At 33.7% G+C, this 20,398-nt stretch overlaps 3 protein-coding genes across 4 annotated transcripts; 1 reads left to right on the forward strand and 2 right to left on the reverse strand.

Moving 5' to 3' along the window:
* Positions 1-1,074: 1,074 nt before the first annotated feature.
* Positions 1,075-7,691, reverse strand: LOC106173143 (armadillo-like helical domain containing protein 1). The gene is made up of 11 exons (XM_013554156.2): positions 7,298-7,691; positions 6,262-6,330; positions 5,851-6,017; positions 5,368-5,564; positions 5,086-5,170; positions 4,180-4,299; positions 2,968-3,040; positions 2,654-2,783; positions 2,352-2,429; positions 1,597-1,678; positions 1,075-1,418 (listed from the first exon to the last, which is right to left on the reverse strand). The coding sequence occupies exons 1-11, from the start codon at positions 7,501-7,503 to the stop codon at positions 1,393-1,395; spliced, it is 1,233 nt and encodes a 410-aa protein (XP_013409610.1). The 5' UTR covers positions 7,504-7,691; the 3' UTR covers positions 1,075-1,392.
* A 65-nt stretch (positions 7,692-7,756) lies between these two features.
* On the forward strand, positions 7,757-15,236 carry LOC106173142 (uncharacterized). Its single transcript, XM_024074317.2, has 4 exons — positions 7,757-7,942; positions 8,647-9,085; positions 9,463-9,891; positions 10,597-15,236. Exons 2-4 carry the CDS (start codon positions 8,661-8,663, stop codon positions 13,544-13,546), a joined length of 3,804 nt encoding a protein of 1,267 aa, XP_023930085.2. The 5' UTR covers positions 7,757-7,942; positions 8,647-8,660; the 3' UTR covers positions 13,547-15,236.
* On the reverse strand, positions 15,182-20,384 carry LOC106173144 (nuclear transcription factor Y subunit gamma). 2 transcript variants are annotated; one of them, XM_013554158.3, is made up of 10 exons: positions 20,215-20,384; positions 19,041-19,180; positions 18,744-18,815; positions 18,361-18,474; positions 17,958-18,050; positions 17,655-17,781; positions 17,116-17,156; positions 16,507-16,725; positions 16,172-16,297; positions 15,182-15,931 (listed from the first exon to the last, which is right to left on the reverse strand). In XM_013554158.3, the coding sequence occupies exons 2-10, from the start codon at positions 19,149-19,151 to the stop codon at positions 15,839-15,841; spliced, it is 996 nt and encodes a 331-aa protein (XP_013409612.2). In that variant the 5' UTR covers positions 19,152-19,180; positions 20,215-20,384; the 3' UTR covers positions 15,182-15,838. The 2 variants fall into 2 exon arrangements, with proteins under 2 accessions (XP_013409612.2, XP_013409613.2); XM_013554159.3 differs by lacking the exon at positions 20,215-20,384 and adding an exon at positions 19,838-20,006.
* Between the last annotated feature and the right edge of the window lie 14 nt (positions 20,385-20,398).

Below are 20,398 nucleotides of genomic sequence, written 5' to 3' on the forward strand. Positions count from 1 at the left end.
TGCCTGTTACTATGAGACAATTCAATTAGTCTAATCTTTATCAAAATATTTGTTTTAACATGATTTGCTTTTCATGAAATGATTACAAAAATAAAGTTAATTAAATAACTGACTCCACATAAATTTTTGTTTGAAAGAGAGTGGGAGGGGAAGGGGTTCTGTTGAAGATAATTGGAAAAGTAGGATAAAAATACGTCATTTACTTTTCAGAACAATGCACTTAGTTGTATAACACTTTCCATCACATTTCCTATTGTTATGTAAATAATGAGGCAACATTTGTACACTGTGGAAAATTCCCAATATTTTCTGGATACTTGGTCATTAGCCCTGAAGCGAACGACAGAAAGTTTCAGAAACATGAAAATAGAAATGGTTTTACTGTTACAGGATTTACAAAAGGTATAATAATGAGACAGAACTTAACAGTCTTCATGCTTATATGTTTATGATAGGTAAATCAGTAATAATCAAAGTCAATTTTTATGGAAGGCCTTGTTATAATGATCTTATACCTGCTGCTTTATATTTTGCTTCAACGATCACTAGTTTGAAAAAGACATCATCAAGTAAAATGGCACTGCTTCCATTTGAAGGCACTATGTATTCAACAATATTTCCAAAGTCCAATTATCAAAATTGTATGCTCTTTTCTTTCCTTTTTTGCATACCATTTTTAAAGATTTATAAAAATGACTAATTTTTTTGAAAAATCTTACTCCAGGTTTTAAGAATCTGTGTAAATTGACAAACAAACAAAAAATTAACATAAGAATAAAACTGTTAGACTATTAAAAACTCATTTCCTTCTCTTCCTTTCACATCACTTTTACAAATTTATGAAATGAAAATAGTTAATTCAGGTAAATGAAATAATAAGAATCTGTGTAATTTAAGAAAAAACATTAACATCAGTTGAGTACAAAAGTGCAATCAAAGTTTTATCATAATATATTATTTTTGAATAAATTTATTTTATATATTGTTTTTACAAAGTCATCTGGCAAAACAAACAAATGCTCTGACTGGTTAGTGGGGTTAAAAGAAAACTTTTATGGTAATGCAACAACATACTACAATGTTCAACGCATTTATTTACAAAATAAAATATAGCTTATTAGATATTATACATTATAATAAAACTATTTCATCTCAAATTGTGGAAAATATATTACATCTGCCTGACATCACACATTGTTTTAGAAATACAAGTTATGTTGGCAATATCCTTTCACATTTCCTCGTATATGATTCTCCTTTACACGATGATACCTTTTTCACAGTTATGCTTCTTGTTTTAAGATCAGGACCTGTACTTGCATCAGTCTTTTTAACATAGTGAAGTGACTTAAAGATTTCTGAAGCAATAAAGAGTCATTTTTTATACTTTTTCTAATCACTGGTCCCTTCAATAAAGGCTGAAAGAAAAAATCATATACATGTATCAAACTCATGCAATTTACGTACATCAGTAATGTAAATAATTAGTAATGGATTTAAAAGGTGTAGTACAACTACTATAGGATCCATGCAAAAATGTATGATAAAGAATGAAATTAGACATTGTCATCAGAAAACAGAGACTAGTTTACTTACTGCCAGGTATGTTGATTTTATTGGAGACCAAGACATCTGCCTGTATAGCTGTCATATTAACATACAGGGTATCAGGGGCAGCCTGAAATTACAATACAATACAACACTGTAACAATACAGTAAATCAAAATACCATCTAATGAAATGAAATGAAAATGAAAGCTATTAAAAAATCCACCAGCAGGGTTTAGTTGAGAAAGCCTAATGTAATTTGTTTCATTCAGATTCTTTGAAATATAAACTGAAAATAATATTCCTTTCACAATATAAAGATTGAAAAAAAATAGCATACATTTATCAGAACGGAAAGGCCAAGCAAATTAAAAGCACGTCTGGGAGAGCTCTAGTCAATACATACAGTGTACAATATGCAGAGTACTTCAGCATGTCAAATAAGGGGAAAATTGCTTAGTAAATTATTCTAGACATGACCATAATTTCAGTACATTTCGTTCATGATATAACTACTGCCATGAGCCACATAGCTTCCTTCATGATTTTAGGGCATTACACACCAATAGCTTTAAAGCTGTAACATCTGAATGATTATAGACCTCTGGTGTACTAGATTGCCTCATCATACAGAAATGATGAATCCTGTATATTTTGTGTACCATTAAAGTCAAATTTATCTGATTAATGTATTTTTCAAGAATAATAGATACAAACAAAAATGCATAAAAATACATAAAAATGCCATACACATGTATGTACCCATGTAAACACAAACACATGCATGCAATATTTCAACTTACCATAAACTGTTCATATAATGCCTCTCCCATAGCATCTCTAACATGATCATCCACAATGGGGAATGTCCGACAGAAATACTGAAATCACATTGAAAAAAGTTCTTTGTGAGACAATGAAAAATATGATTTACAATATTTTAACCTTTACTTCAAATGTTTTTATTGTTTGTTTCTTTAAATCATTTGCTTCTTGAAATATCATGTTAAGATAATGCATTTCATCACCAATTGTGTCTTATTTGATGATTACTGTTGGTACAACCATATGTTTCAACAATATAAAACATATTCATGGTTCTTACTTCCAGAGTTATGGATGCCTGTCTTTGACTATCAGCATAGTCTTGGTTACCCATAGCAAACATCATGTTGTGAACCATCCTGTACTGGATCAACTTTTCTGCAAGTTCAGTAGATTCTCTGGCCAAGATACTGAAATTATTGAGTTGAATAAATATCTGGAACACAACGTGAATTGAAGGATTTTTTCATCTTTATAATCATAATTCTTGGTAAAACAATTAATTTGTTTCTGATGTGCACTGTTCAGAAGTGGGACTTCTTTGATAGTGTCAACTACAGCAATGAAATGGTAGCAGAGTTTTGAATCACTTACCCAATGGTCTTAGCTGCAGCAGCCTGCTGCACGAATACTGGAAGTGGAGCCTTGATTTGTGGAACTTCTGGATCTGACACAAAATAACAGGAGAAAGTTTAATTATATGCTGAAGATAAAAGATAAACATAATATTAGGTTATAATACAGTACACACTCTATTACACCCAATTCTCGAATAAAGAAATTCTCTGTTATAAAATCACAGCACAGAATCTAACCATACCAATTAAATGAAATACTACTCTCAATAGCATTAACACATACTAATGTATTTATGCCTTTTTTTTTTACTATTCCATTTTAAAATGTGGCATCAGTTCAGGTTTTGGGTTGTATTGCATAAAAAAAAAATATCAGTGAACCTCCTGAAATATTTGATATTGTCAACAGAGCACATTAAAATGAACGAAAAAAGACAACACAAACATCACATCCTTCCTTGGTGAAACAGTATTTACCTCAGAAAACAATCATTTACAAGAACTTCTCTTCAACAAATAACAAAACACAACAACAGAAGATGTAATGAGTATGTCTGACTATGGACAAGCACAAAATGAAAGTGAACAAAACTAAATTTCCAAAAACTACAGACAAGACACAAACCCAAACACACACATCAAGTGCACCTTCAAAAAGACCCAGGATAATGCTCCCCCCTGTATGTTGGGTTTTATTTGGTTTGTCACCTGTTGATGATACAGAGATATCACCTAACAATGCTGAATCAATGTAATACAAAGTTGGATATGAAATCACAATTTTAACAGTGACATCACTTAAAATTCTTTTTCATTTGGTAGTAACACTTATACTATACATTTTTATTCCCAACTTGGGCATTTCATACCGCTGTACTCTCTCTCATCCAATATGGGCCTATGGACTTCATAACTAACACATTTTTTCATTTCTCAAATGCAACTATTATACAGAACATATTACCATAAATATGTATCAAATAAGTTTAATGAACACATCTTTTCCTTACATCTTACATTTCCATGTATTATTGTTTGCTTTCTTTCAAAATGTTTTGTCCATATGACTTAATTTATAAGCACGCATCTCTTTTTTCATCAAATAAACAAGAGGACTTGCCTACAACCTCAGTGTCACTGTAAATGGAAGCCCTCTTCTTGTTTTGTTTAAAAGAGGACTCTGAGCTTAACAGTGCTATTTTGGTTCTTGATTCTAGTCTACACTTACCATCTAACAGTTCTGGTCTTTTAATAGTCTCCTCTTTGGGTGGATGGAGAAGCTGAACCAGAACTTTGAGTAGGTCATCTCGGACATCATAGGCCATGAGGTCCTTGATCAATTCAATAGCTGCAAATAGATAATTATGATAAGAGGTTGTATAAAATTACAATAACCATTATTTGGTGATCTTCAATACAGAATAATCAATTCATTTTTCAATCCATCTTCTGATGACTTTAAGTCAGCTTGTGAATATTGCATGCATGAATGAAAAAGTAACTTGTAATTACTAAATTATAGTCAACCCCCCCCTCCCAGGAAAAAAAATTCACATTTAAATATAACTAGTCTAAAATTGTCAGATTATCATACATTTTATGAATATCACTTAATATTTAAAAATTACCTGAGAGGTACCCTAAAAAGGATACGTAAATACATGATGCAGTTCTTATTCTCCGTTCAAACATAAGAGATATACATAGGCTGTTGTAAAACAAGCTATTTGACACATTACCACTTAAAATACTTCTAGAAAATGCAGTTGTCCTAGTATTCCAGTAAGGAAATAACTAATATCATTATATGTGTCAGTAATATAATAGATAGAGTTAATATTTCAGATTCAAATTAGGTGTATTTAACACAGTGCCATACAGATATTTTAAAATGACACATTTTTTATATTATTGCAACTGTCAGTGGGCAACGTAATAAAATATAATTCAAACTGACAAATCATTATTTTTACAATTTAGTAAAATTTTCTAAATACTTGATTTGGGGGAGGGGAGAAGGAATTATTTGGGGAAGGGGTTGCGTGAGTGTGTATTTGTGTTGGGGGTTGGGGGGTCTTATACCTGATGCCAAATACATGTACTGTTGTCTTACAGTAAAATTTTAGGACATTACCTTCATACTGCACCTCCAGATGCAAGGTTCTCAGGAGATTTGTCAATGGCTCCACAATAGTTGGATTCGCAGCACCAACAATTGGCTATAAAAAATCAAGGAGAAAAGGCTTACACTATGTAAAGAAATATAAAATAATACAATGAATCCCTTAAAATTCAATGCATCTTTTTTTTAGTTTGCATAGAACACTTACGATATAAATTCTCAAAAATTTGCATTACCAACAGTAGGGATAAGAACTGTGTTAATTAAAGAAAAAAAAGGCAGTAAACTACTGACCTGCACTATCCTGAGTGTCTGGGCTGCCATCTGTTGAGCCTTGGGTGAGCTGCATGGCAACAAGGCAATAAGACCCTTGTAGACTTGATTTTCAAACTTAGGATTTCCACGAGCTAAAGATTCAAGAAGGTGCCTTGCACAGTCCTGGGTTTCTTCAGATTTGGATTTTGCTAAACACTCTGCTATAGCTCTAATACCTAAAATTGAAAAAATAAATCCCCTGAGAATTATTTCAAAAATTATAGAAATCTGTTTCTACGATAAACATCAAAAATTACACAAATGTATATCTGCTTAAAACATGTGATTTAAACATATCAAATGACACTGTCCTTTAGAGTGGCAAACAAGAAAAAATGAAATGATTTTAACTTGAGTTATGTATGACCAAATTATTTGTCTCACCTACCAATACACAACACCAAGCATACCCTTACTGTGGATAACAGCCATTTACTGTGGCAAATAATGTATGTAACTTACCATAACTTTCACAAATGAGCTCCTTGTACTTTCTACCAGCATTTGCCACATGCTGTAATAAGGTCAAGGCTTGAGCTTTATCTTGTTCCTTTGCTTGCTTCAAACTGATGATCTCAAGTGTGGTTAGAACACCACCAACTTCAAGAAATTCAGCTAAAAATTTCTGCCTGTGGGAAATAATGTGTTCTCTTCATGTACAATTACTATCTTGAATACATTATCTTCAACCATTTTATGTTTTAAAATCTTGTAAAAAATGTGATCTTAAACAAGAAAACAATATATCAGATATCTGAACAACAAGATTTTAATAAAAAACATATTACCAACTACAACTATGACACATCATAAGCTAAAATGCTGATGAAGTGAAACAATAAAAGCAAAGTTGGAAGCACTTGAATTACTTACCCACTTGATGCAGACAGGAATATTGAAAGTGCCTGCAATTGTTCAGTTAAACATGTGCCAATCATATAACTTATAATCTGTTAAGGGAAATACCTAGTTTAAAATTTGTATGTTAAAGTGATAATAACTCTTCGTTTCGGCCAAAAAATGAATTTTCCTGGAGTAAACAACAATTTTCCCATACTTACCAATGGTTAATGAATCCATTTTTACATTCAAAGTTAGTCCCTGGTTTTTTTCTAAAAAGTTTGGTTTTTTGTTAAAATCTCTTAAGAGATTTTAACAGAGTATAGCCATCAATGGAGGTCACGTGGTCTAAAGACAAGCTCAGATATCAGAATAATAGCTATAACAGCCGTTTTTGTGGGAAAACAGTATATATTATATTTTTATGAGTCACTCACAATGTTTTTATTGTGAAATACAGATTTCATACGAAGAGTTATTATCCCTTTAAGCTATAAAGAAGTATTGTAGTCCTGGAGTATTGTAGAACATCTTGTGTTATATATACATTTCCAAGGTAATACTTAAATTTTTCAGCAGGTCGAATTCATTTATTGTACACTGGATCTGATTACAGAGAAAGGAATGACATTTTTATTTTAAAATTTCATATTGATTTCTGAGACTAAAACTATACAATTGTATATGTACCAGTACATGTACTCAGATATTGCGTTTACCATCCAGGTCTGAGACTGTTCATTAAAATAAACTAAAGCTGAATAACTTAACAAAATCACCTTAACAAGCAGAAAGTGGGGTCTAACGTAACACAAACCACAATGAGAATGGGGCAATTGAAATTTTATCTACTAGATTTAATACTGTACATTATTAATTCTCCGCCAGTTACTGGTACAGGTAGAAACAATCTGTCATTATATCTAAGATCCGAGTTTAACTTCAGTTAACAACTTGTGTCATAAATATGACTTTCAGTATAATATATATATATTTTTTGTCATGCTTTGAGAACACAAAAAGCTCTAAGTCCATGTGATACCCGTAAACTTCCAAAATAAAAGGATACGTCAATCTTATCCACGCCGTCAACCTGGTTAAAAACAAACTTGCTGCCTGAGCAAATTCCTCTTCTAATTCTGGCCCAGTCTTATTTTGATTCTGCGAAATAAAGTCTTCGAGAATCTTCTTCCTCACCGGTTTGGAGCCCTTATCCCACTCTTGAAGAAGGGACATGACTTTGGAAATCTGAGTTTGTTGCTTTGCCGAACCCATTCTTATTTACAATGACAAAATGTTAAAGAGTAAACGTGTGTCAATAAATACAATACGTTACTGAATTGTACTTTCCGCTCAGAAAAACCAGGCAAGTACGAATGATATTGACTAAATGTTAGAGTATAAGCAGGCAATCGCCGAAACACTGAAATTTGTTGTCATCTGTTGCCATCTCCATTTTGGACCCCTTTTAGATGGCTTCTGTTATTGGTCCATTCTTTATAGATGGTCCAATCAAAGCTTTCATTTCACTTAGAACCAATATGGCGAAGGGTGAAGGTCAAATTAGAGAACTTCTGGATTTTGCCTGATTCATGTACCTACCGTTCGTTTTACGTCTTTTCTCCCTCATGAAGCAATAATGCGGTGTTTAAGTGTACATTTGTTTAAATAGACCGTCTTCAGTATGTACAGTTACTCATAAGATAACCGAAAGGTAAGTCATAATTCAGATTATGTAAATCTTATTATGAGCAGAAATACGAGGATAACTTTCTCACTATCAGGTTGTGAATCACATGCGATTTCAGCACTGTGACACTATATGGTGGAAACGTACATGTATGCCCTCTCAAAATCGATTTCTTATTTATTTAGTACTATTTGACGGATTGTTGTCTGGGTTACAAAGCTTTGCAGTTTAGTTTTGAATTAAAGTTTTTCTTGAAAGTATGATACTGTACAGTACAATTTAAAACATCACTTCATCAGCTAGTTTTTCATCTATGTTGTAAGTGTATGTTAAAATTGTTATTTTTTTCATACTTATGTAGGAAAACAACACTCGTTTGCCACCTTGAACAGTTAATCAATCTGGTTAATGAACCTAAAAATTAACACTTGAATACTATACAAGGACTTGGCAAAAGCCAGATGTAACTATAACAGTTTAGTGGCACAGCTCTTTATTCCTAAAGCCTGTTTCATCCCAACTCTGTCTGTCTTGACAGAGTTCTCAAATAGAACTTGTGTTTCGTTTACATTTTCATGACAGTTACCCTGCATAGCAACTTATAATTATTATATGAATTTTAATTTTTAATATGTGAGAACACAAAATACATGTATGTTGTGCCCAATGATAATGTCATTATAAAAAAGGAGAATTTCTTTCACACAGTCAACAGTTTTTTATTCCAGACTGTGGACTGATAATGGCATCGGGAGATAGTGAAATACAGGATGTGACCTCAAACAGCGGTGACAAACAGCAGGAATGTGAAAAAGCAGAAAGTCCAAAACCAGGATGCAGCAAATATGATGATACCCCTGTGGAGACACCAGAAGTCACAGCTAGGCCAGAGTCTCCAGAACCCAACTGCTCAATTTGTTTGTGTGCAATGACAAATAAGTCTTTTACAGACACATGTTTTCATACATTTTGTTTCATCTGTCTTTTGGAATGGTCAAAAGTGAATCCGGTGTGTCCGTTGTGTAAGAAAAAATTTGATAGCATCATTCATACAGTGAAATCTATAGACCAGTATGAGCAGTATTACATACCACCACGTCCCCAGACACCATCTCCACCACCCCCTGATCTGAGCAGGTTGTGGGATTCAGCTGGGTTGAGGTTTAGGTAAGTAAAACATATTCAGAAATGTTAGCTTCCCATTTTCCTTGTATATCAGTAGTTGGTAATGCCAGAGACCGTGTGGAATTCTTTTGCATGTTCATCAAGCATTTTGCATCTGTCATTGTTGTCAAAAATACCCATTTTTACAACAAAACACCTGCATGGACATCAAAGGGTCCAACATTTCACAGGAAATGATGGACCCACACACTTATCAGTTCATTTTTTGAGACTTGTCGAAATTGCAGTTTCCAAATGTTGGCAACTACATGTATTAGAATGCTTTCACCACATATATTTAGTAGTCTCAAAATAAATTATTTGTTAATCATAAACTGTTGACTTGGTGAGTGAATTGATTTGTTTGTCATATCTTTCAGGTATGCAAGTACACTTGTAGATGATCCCTGGGGAGAGTATGATGATCACAGATACTGGCGTAGCAGGAGGCACGATGCTGTTATTGGCTTAGATCCTAGAGAACTCTTGGCTCAGAGGAGAGCTCATACTTTTCATGCAAGTCAGTACAGGAGCCGAAGATCCAGAGTTTCTTCAGCAACCTTGTATAGGAGAATGCGAGAACGTCACACCAGAGATTTTCGCCGGAGAATATACATGGAAGGCCTATGGGCAGTGCATCAAGACAATACAAGAAGATATAGGGACATTTCTCCTGAATTTTTTACAAGAAACCCTGCTCAAATTCACAGACTTGTTCCTTGGTTGAACAGGGAGCTGAATGCTATCTTATACAACCAAGAAGAAACTGTCAGCTTTGCCCTACAACTAGTGATGGAATTAACAAAAAGGTATGCCTACTCATTATTTACATCATGGTGCAGGGAATTTATGAAACATATGAAGTATTCCTATTCAAAACAACAAAACAGTTGTTTATCCACACTCAAGGTCATTTTGTTTATTTCACACAACAAGTACTAAGAGAGATTGCATCAACATCCAAGTTTTTGCTGTGATAACCTGTACTGATGTCCTAACAACATGATTATTGCAGTAAGAAAAAGAAAACATTTCGTGACCTAAAAAAATTGTGCATTAACAAGAAGGACATGTAGAAAGAAAATTTTCTTTTCTAAAAAATTCAAATTTGTTGTTTCTGAGTTTGAATGACAATAGTATGATACAGACACGCTGCCATAAATTTATTGAAGATTTTATGTTAAATTATGTAAACCATTTTTTTTAAATAGTTTTTAATTCCAACTACTTTTCTTGGTGTCAGTATTGCAAGAACAGATAATTTGTACTCAAAAGTTTCATTATATCATTAATATAGAAATAGAATTTCAATGACTTTAGACTTTTAATGAATTTGGTTCAGTGTATGGAAAATGTCAAAATTGTATATTTGTTCTAAGAATGATGTGATTTTTTCTTCAGTCAACAGCTAATATTGAGATAGGTTTTACCTCCAAAATTACATCATTCTTATAACTTAACACAGCTGATGAAATTCTTCTCTGACGTAAATTTGTTCTATTTTTATTTTTTAGATATGAGTTACAAAGTGATGAGATGCATCAACATTTGGAGTCCATTCTTGGCCTACATACCCGCCACTTTCTTCATGAATATTACTGCTTTGCTAGATCACCTTTTGACATGACTGATTATGACACACATGCTGAGTATGAGCAAGTACTGAGTGTATCTGGTAGTGATCAGGATTCTGATGAAGATCAACGCATGGGAAACACAGGAGTTGTTCAGCACCAGAGGAATGGAAGAGATGCATCTGGCTCGGAATCTTCTAGAGATAATTTGCGTGGTGCCAGGCGAAGAAAAAATTCCAGGGTCAGGAGGAATGCGGATGCTGGACAGGGTAGCAGTAATACTAGGTCTTCTAGAACCCACGGTATTAACAATGCTTCTGCCTTGTCCAGTATTGCATATAACCTTCCTTCCAACAGAACGCTAGGTGGTCAAGGTAGCTGGCAGTCAGATTTTAGAAATCCTGAACCAATAGCAGAAAGGAGAAATTCTTCTCCAGTAGACTTCACACCAGCCCCAATAGTCAGCAGAGTGCGTGATTTTTTGGAAGAAGTATCGGACCCCAATAATGCCAGCACATCGCGTTCAGGTTGGGAATCTCCAGTGCTTAGCAGGACCACCATCTTTTCATCTCCACCAAGAGCTGAGAGCCCAGTTATTGACATTGTGTCCGTGACTTCAACTCCAGAAAATAATCCTGAAGTACAAAATAATTCATCGTCTCCTGAATGTATTGATCAGAAATCCCCTGAATATATCAACCCAGGATCTCCTGAAACTATAGATCCTGGGTCTGCTGAAGACATTAAACCAGGAACTTCAGGGGTGTTAAACTTGAGTAAAGACGTGGAACATGTTTTGGCCTCTTCCAACACACAAGATTCTGACAGTGACTCTGATGTGCAGTTTATTAAGTTTGAAAAACCTTGGGGTGAGCGCACACCTATCCATTTGTCATCTGGTCCAGACAGTGATATAGAACTTTTGACAAAATCTTCACCTTTTCGTAAAAGAAAAAGGGAAAAAAATAGATCTCAAACTCGATCTAAGACTAGGTCTCGATCAAGAACAAGGAGAAGAGACAGGAGAAGCCAGACACCTCTACAATACAGACAAGGGAGATATAGAAGTAGTGACCGATCTGAGAGATATTTAAATAAATACTCTTCAAAGTCTAGAGAGCATACACAGCATAAACATAGTCATGACAGGTACAGATCAGTGTCTAGAACAAGAGATCGTTACCATTCAAAATTCAGGAAATCTAAGTCAAATTCCAATAAACCAGGAGAAATGGAAAAAGAAAAAACTGAAAAAAATACAAGGGACAGTCAAAAATATGAAAAACTTGGAAAAAGCACTAAGAGATCTGTAACAGGAGAAAGTGAGAGACATGAGGATTACTTTAGGTTATCTAGGTATATGAGCCATAATTCATCAAGAAGACACTATGAAAAAAGGTTAAAGTCACCAAGTTATACATCCAAACACAAACATAAGAAAAAGAAAGACAAAAGGCACAGAAGTCGCAGTGTTGAGTTAGTCAAAGTGAAAAGAAAACACAAACATAGAAGTAGATCAAGAAAAAGTAAAAAATCCAAGAAAGATATTCACCGTGGTTACTCATATGATGAAAAATCGCCCATTCATATTGTGGAAGAGGTTCTACCTCTCTCCAAACACAAAGAAGTAACCAAGAAGTACAAGAAAAATCCAACTGGTCACAAAAGCAGCACTAAGAAACTGAGTAGTAAAGTTGTTCCAGTCAATGCAACCAGTAACATTGACACTGTGGCCATCACATCACCATCCTTAATCAGCACTAGCTCATTTGGTTCTCCTTTGGTAAGTGTGAGCACCAGCAGTGCTGGCTTCAGTTCTCCCTTGCCAAGTAACCAGAGTGGCAGTGAATGTATTCAATCACCAGTGGCACCAGTTGCTAATTGGGCAGGCGTCAGTGGTTCAGAGTGCACTCAATCACCAATGGTGCAAAATAGGAATAGCAATGGGCTTCTATCTCATGCAAACAACTATGAAGATGATAATAAGAATAAAGGTCTCCATTCACCAATGATGTGGCACATGGACAGCACAAGCTTTAATTCTCCATCAGACAGCAACCAGCATGTTTCAGAATGTAGTCTTTCACCAGTGAAACAAAATGATCATGTAAGATTTACTGCTCCTTCAGTCAAAAATCATAGTGACAGTGATAGTTTTTATTCATCAGTGACAAAGAAAACAAATAGTGTGGCATTAAGTTCTCCCTTGGTGAACAACCATAATGATGAGCATATCCTGTCACCTGTGACACAAGATTATTCATCTGGTTTTGATGATATTACTGTTGACAATCTTAGTGATATCACTGTCACTGAAGCTGGAAGTTCATCAGAGATTCAAAATGGAAATAGCTCAAGCTTCAGACTGTCTTCAGTTGAAAACCATTGTGGTGGTGAAGGTGTCCATTCATCAGTGCTGCAGAATACAAATGCACGTTTCAGCTCTCCTTACTTTAGCCACCACAGTGTTGTTAATGCCTGTCACAAGGTACCAGAGGAACAGACCACAAACAAAACTGGCATCAGCTTCTTGCCATGTACATCAAACTGTAGAAGTGATGATGATTTCCTGTCAGTGTTGTTGGAGAATTCAGAAGTGACTAATTCTGGTCTAGACTCTGGTGGTACTGCCAGTTATGAAAGTGACTTTACAGGTGTAAATTTTAGTGAGTCTGTAGACAGTTTAACAAATGGTCAAAGCCAGTCAAATTCAGAACTCAAGAGCTTAAAAGGCCAGTCTGATGACACAGATGAGTTTGACATTAACCAGTTGTTACAAATAGGTTCAACAGACAATGCAGGTGCAACAAGAGACGTGAGTGAAATTCCAAACCTGGATGAAATGGAAAAGCAGCTCAGAGAAAGCATCCAGTCTCGTGTATTCAAATAACTTTAGCAGCTTTTTATTGTCAGATTTTATTACAAAGCTATGCATATGTACTGTGCCATATGACAATTGGGAAAACTTGCTTGAAGAGTGTAATATGTATACAGTCGGTATGTACCAGTAATTTGACTATTTCCTTTTTCCCCTTTTTTGCAAGAGTAGGATAATTATAGTAATAAACATAAGTCAACTGCTCTTGGATTAAATTAAGTATATTGCTCTTTGTCTAGTTTAGAAGTCTGAATTAAAAAATTTAACTATATTTTAATATTTAGTAGAACCCAAGTTCAATTGAATGCTGATATTTCTGGCCCTTCTGAACCAAATATATTGACTTTGCTTCACCTTGGAAGAATGGTACTGTACTCACAAAGAGAAACTTTCACTATGAATGTATATTCACAGATTTCTGCGGCTATTGTGTGCACATTTCTGTACTTTTGCGTAGAAATGATGCCATCACCCACATGGTCTCTGGTAGAGAGAAGTGGAATTCTGATAGCTGCCACTATAATATATTTATGTTATATTCAGATCATAAAAGGCAATTCCATTATAAAATGAAAAGAATGGTGTGTTTTAGAAATGTCACTTACTTTTTCAAACATTTGTTATTAATTTCAGACATTAATTATATATTACAGTTAGGCTCAACCTCCAAAATATGTCTAGTGTGAGATTGCAATAAGGATTTGTAAGCCAAGGCTGCAAATATTTGTGATGAGATATGATCCTAAAATTGAGACATGGTGTTTGTACAATTTCTATATACTTTTCTAGAATTGTGTCATAGTGTTGATTTCATCACCAAATAACATTTCAGAAGTTGATTCTTAATTAAATAACCTTATTACTTTGGTAAACTGTGTGAACTAAAATCATATCACCTGTTCTCCAAATGTATGTTATTCATTAAAAAGAACTGTAATCAAGTTGTTAAAGGATGGTTTCAGTTGTAAAAAGATTGATTTTAATCAATTAAAACTTCTGTTCCTAGTTAAAGTAAAGATCAGCCTCTGATTCAGTTTGATTGCATTTAAGTCTGGTAAATATATCATAATTCCCTTCAATATTTCCTACTACGGGAATCACTTTGGATATATCTTTTTGTGTCCCATCTTGTATGTAGTATATAAAAAAAATGTTTTATTGTCAAAAGAGTTTGGTCAATTGCACCAATAGCTTGATTGCCCAGGCTGTCTAAGGAAACTCCAGATCTCTACTAGAGTTAAATAATTGTAAAGGTCATTTAGTCTTCGGAGTGTATATATATATATATATATATATATATATATATATATATATATATATATATATATATATATTGATTTCTGAAAAACAAACTGGGATGTTATGATAGTTGCAAGATGTACTCTTACATTTGTGTATAACCTATTCAAGTGCAGGCGCTATTTTTATTATAGATACATGAAACAATGTAACTCACATCTTAAGATGTCTGTCTGGATTTTGCAATTTAACTATTTATGCAGACATACTTATTTTGTATACTACAGATTGTTTGCGAGCTGGAAATCATTACCATTCAACTTTTTACATGTCAAGGTGAATCTATGTTGTTTAATACCTAAATTTTTCCAGAGGTTGGTGATATTATAGAAAAATACAGCTTTCATATATTTTCATGCAGTCATTTTATTTCAAATTCATTACAATAAAAATATCTTATATATATATATGGTTTACAAGTTCTTAAAAAAAGAATAAACCATATCACAAACTATGTTTGATACCTCCGAAATCTTAAACTAAAACTTACTTATCATGCTCATTTACAGAAATATCCATACATCTTTACAACTGAGTTACAATGCAAGTCAAAAAGTTGAAGTTTTAGTCTATTCATATAAAAAGTAATATCTTAGTTTAATTCTGCATGTAAATTTTGTACAAAAACATAAATAAGGCAAATGTTATATTAATCTTACATATTTTATAGAATTTAACTGCTAGTATAGTCTGGACAAGTCTCGTTTTTACTTCAGTGCTTCTGAGACTTTAAGGTGCTCTGCTTGTGTCCCATTTATTAAAGGTTTGCATTGATATTATCTCTACAAGATACCAACAGTAACACGAATGTTTCTGAGATTGAAAAAAAAAAAACTTGAGTACTGGTTCACATTCAGATCTGCAACACCATGTCACACAACCAACAAAATTCATTCCATTCAACCACTTGGTTCTTCAAAGTCAATGATAAAGTATTCTGTAACAACTGATAAAATTCCAGGGATGAGAGAGGCCATGGTATCATTCTCTGAACTGTTTAAAATATTAACCTTCTTGATCTGTACCTTGATCTCCATCTTGCTGTATTGTAAACATAGATTGTCCTTGTTGGGGCATCTGAATTTGGTACATCTGAGACTGAAACAACAACACTTGCTTATTAGTGTTTTGCATTTGAATGTCTATAACTTTTAGATGAAATGAGGAAATATTTAAGTTGAAGAAATATTTAAGTTTTACATAACAAAGCTTCAGCCCAAACTATTTGGAATGTGATGCTTGGTTCAAATTCCCACCCATTTCAATAAATTTTCTCTTGGGGTTGTTCACCCTACCTCCCAAAGACAGGAACGTGGGGGTAACCACAATCTACCGTACCTGTGGGCTTCCAAATGCCTGTTGCTGCTGTTCTGATTGCTGTGTTTGAAGGATGATTGGCTGATTAGCTTGTTTTCCCTGCAGCTGTACCTGAATAGCCTGCAGTTGCTGAGGAGTTAACTGGATCTAAGAAAACAAAAACAGGTATGGCATAATGTGATTTTTATTTTTGAGTTAACATCTAAAAAGAGCTTAAAAATACATGCCAACAATCAGATCAAAGAGTAGGAACAATTTCAAACCACCCCACAGATGTTAACTCGTAGGTGTTGTTAGTTTATGAAGTTTTTCAAAATAATTACATTCCAAGGATCAAGAAATTGGAGGTGACTTACAGGTACATGTTGTATTTCTCCATTTGGGCCAACTATTTGTTGATAAGCCTGTGTTGTCTGCAACTGCTGCTGCTGTGTTGTTTGCTGCTGCTGTTGAGGTTGCTGTTGCTGAGTCTGCTGCTGCTGCTGCTGTTGTTGTTGAGTCTGAGATTGTTGCTGCTGTTGCTGTTGTGGCACTTGTATTTGTATAACTTGTGGTTGTGCATCTCCTCCAGATGGCTATGTGAAGAAATCGAAATAAAATCCAATATAAATGGAATTAAAATACATAGTATCAGCAACTGTTACCACAATTTTACAAAAAGAAATGTTTTTACGTAACCAGTAAAAGTTCTATGCACACTGGGGCATCTGGAGTTTTGTTAAGAGGGTAAGGATGGTGCAAGGATAAAAAATGCTGTAGATGAGGGTTACTTTATAATTTTATGTAGGGCACCTGCATAAAAGAAAACTGCTTGGCCTTTTTGCATATATTACTTTTTTGTAGAGAGAAGGGCAGGATGAATGTACCTCAGAAGGTAATGGAAGAGCATATGAAAACTGCTCCTCCCTTAATACTACTGTACATGAATAAGACCTGCAATGTGAAAAAAATCAATGATGACTTACCACTGTTTGTATTTGGAAAGGCTGCTGTACAACTTGTCCGGCTAAAAAACAAATAAAAGTTTACAAACATATCACTTAAAAATGCATATGAAGTCTATTTTTTGCCACCATATAGCATCAAATAGTATAACTAAGAGAATTACCAAAAGACATTGTTTAATATTACCTGAAAAATGATATTTAAACAGATTTTTCTGTTAGCTTTCTATGCTGTATATAAATAGGGCAGATAAATAGGACAGATAAGTAGGTTAAATTTATTACCAAAAATTTAAAGAAAGGAGCAGTTTAAAGCTCTTTTATGGTTGATGTAGTTTATCCCTTGGCATGTCGAATTTATTTGAGTCGTATAGGAAACTTGTAGAAGTGGTTTATATGTGTTACTGGGAATCCATGCTCCACTGACATATGAACCGTTAACTGGTCACCCAAAATCTGTTTATCTGAAAATATGATGTAACTGAGGCTGGCATTATTTAACTTTTTAAAAATTATTAAAGAGGAACTCTCAATTCCTAGCAATTTGCTACACAACTCACATTGTATCTGAATTTGTTGCTGTTGTTGCTGCTGCTGCTGCTGCTGCTGTTGTTGTGCTTGTTGTGCCAATTGGAAAAAGTACTGAACTTGTTCTGGTAACATGGATGCTCTCTGTCCACCATCCTCCTGAAATGTTCATCAATCAATTTTTTAATTAAAAATAAATATACTTTGATATCTAAGAACAGACGATACATGTTTTCAACTGACATTAATAGTTCTTTGTTGAACTGATAAAATTAGCAGAGCCTGTTTCAAACTTATCTACATGCAACCATGGTCAGTAATGCCAATATACTTACCCGTTTTGTGGGTTTTAATTCGTCTCTAGGTACTATATCAATCAAAAAGTCAAACTGGTCATATTTTGTGATTGCCATTGCTATATCATTTCTCTGAAATATGAAAATATCTAAAATAAGGTAATGCAAATGAATACTACATACCCAACAGTACATTGATATTATGTATGTACAAAGAGTGAGACAAAAATTTTAAAAAAAATTAACATGTTCTTAGATGGGGATGTAATATTGTCTTAATTTATCTCTAAAGAAAATGTCAGCAAACACAAATACTCTAAAAGCATGCATTCAATGAATTTGCTGCATGACAGAAAAGCATCAATCCATTCAAAACTTGGCACAGCATATCTGACTGTGGAAAAAACTGCAGTGAACCTTTTTATTCATTCTCCAATAATACCTGTAATGTTCTTCTCTTATTATCCTCTGTATGGACCCAAGCTCTGAGTGAAAGCTCTGCTATAAACATCTCACATGCTTTGGCAAACAAGACAGGAGCTTCTGCACTGATCATCTGGAAGAAGAAATTAACTTTTTTATTAAATTAGTAAAATTGATAAATATTTTGCTTTTAATTAACATCCAATAAAGTAATCTAAGTAATATCTGAAACAATGTATTTCATAAATTATCTAGCATTTTTTTAAATACCTTTAATTCAATTTAAGCTCCCAACTTAGATCATTAATGTATCCCTAAATATTTCATAATTTCCTTATCTTCAAAAACAGTTAATTTTTGAAATGTGGTGCTATTTCATTCTTACAGCTAACCAAATCCTACCTTTACATCTTCATCTAGTTTCATAATCTTCTTTATTCTAGCCAGAGGGAGTTCCTGAACTTTAAAATCATTCTGCAAAACAATATAAAGTAGGTGTTAAATTCTAAAAAATGAAAAACATACAGTCTAGAGTTTGTAATCAATTAATTTATATCAAAATTAAAATACAAACTAAAAACCTTGCTAAATGAATGGTTTCAATGTTTTTAAGTGAAAATAATCCTGTTACACCTACTAAATTCAATTCTGAAAAATATTTTTTGTATTTATATTATGTAAAATGCAACATTAACTTACAGGCTGCAAGTTCCTGATCTCATCTGTCATTCTCTGCCAGAATGTGCTGAGAAGTTGTTGGGCCTCAGACTGTATAGCCTGTGTCTGAAATGTGGGATCTGAACCATCCATGCTTTGTAATATTTGGTACTTTAAAAGACCTGTAAAATACAATGAATATAAAGTATTGAAATTACTTGCCAACAAAATCTTTGCATACAAATCCAAATATGACTGTAACATCATGTGGACAGTCACATTGCTACAATTTTCTTTTTATCATGCAGTTTAAGGTATGTGTAAGAATAAGAATATCCCATGTTAATGTCCAGAACATTCCACATTATCCCCCCCTTTTTCATTTCTTCACACACAAAAAAGCAAAAGAATTTTTTTAAAAATCACTGTAACATTGTGTTATTGGAGGGTACAGTCTCACTTGGAGAAATATTTTTGGGAAAGAAACAGGTTATGGAATGTACTGGAAATTATTGTACAATGTAATTATATATAAAAAACACTAATCAATTAACACTTCTTTTAAGTAAGGGAAATGTGACATTCATTAATTGTTGTTTTATGTTAATGTTCAGGTTTTCACTACATATTTCTGCACAATCTTTTATATGTTTCAAAAACAGAATACTACAAATAATGCAGGTGCCCCCATGTGCAACAGTCCAGATAATTTAAGACTAATTCTGCACAATTTTATGGCATAAAACACATCAATAATGGTAACTTCTTATTGTTTATTCTTGCAAATAAACTAAGTTTTAAGGCCTGTCAATGTGACCACTCTCAATCCTTATATTTACATATCTGCAGGTATACTGTACGTCCTTGTAAATTCAGAGGTGAGGTGTGGGTAATTGTGGGCAAGGGCTGGCCAATGTTACATTAAAATTACGACACAGATTTCAAAATATAAAAACGTGACTCAGCACAAAATAAATGTTGGTTCTGCTGTCTCAATCTTAATGTGACTCCAAAGCAGTGCATCAATGACCCCACCATTAGTAACTTTGGACCAATAACTTTGATGGAAATCTGCACCAATCATTGTTCAGATTAACAGACCAATGAGAGCACAGCCGAATCGGAGGCGTGGAAATCAAAGGTGTCCATTAGATATTAAAGGAACGAAATGAAGACATATCAATGATCATGGATCAGCATCTTCTTATAATCTTACCTTAAACGGTGAATTTTCGTCAGAACAATGAGCTGCCGTTGATGAAAAATGGCGGAAATTCACAAATCAAAAATGGGTCAATGGGAGCAGATTTACGCGTGTATTTCACTCAAATTTACTAGATCAAAGCTTATATTTATGGGTAATCTTTTATCCGTTATGTATTAAACATATGAAAAGAAAT

The sequence above is a fragment of the Lingula anatina genome, chromosome 1 (genome assembly GCF_051362555.1).
Source record: "Lingula anatina isolate TDL-2025a chromosome 1, LinAna3.0, whole genome shotgun sequence".
In the NCBI taxonomy this organism is placed as follows: Eukaryota; Metazoa; Brachiopoda; class Lingulata; order Lingulida; family Lingulidae; genus Lingula; species Lingula anatina.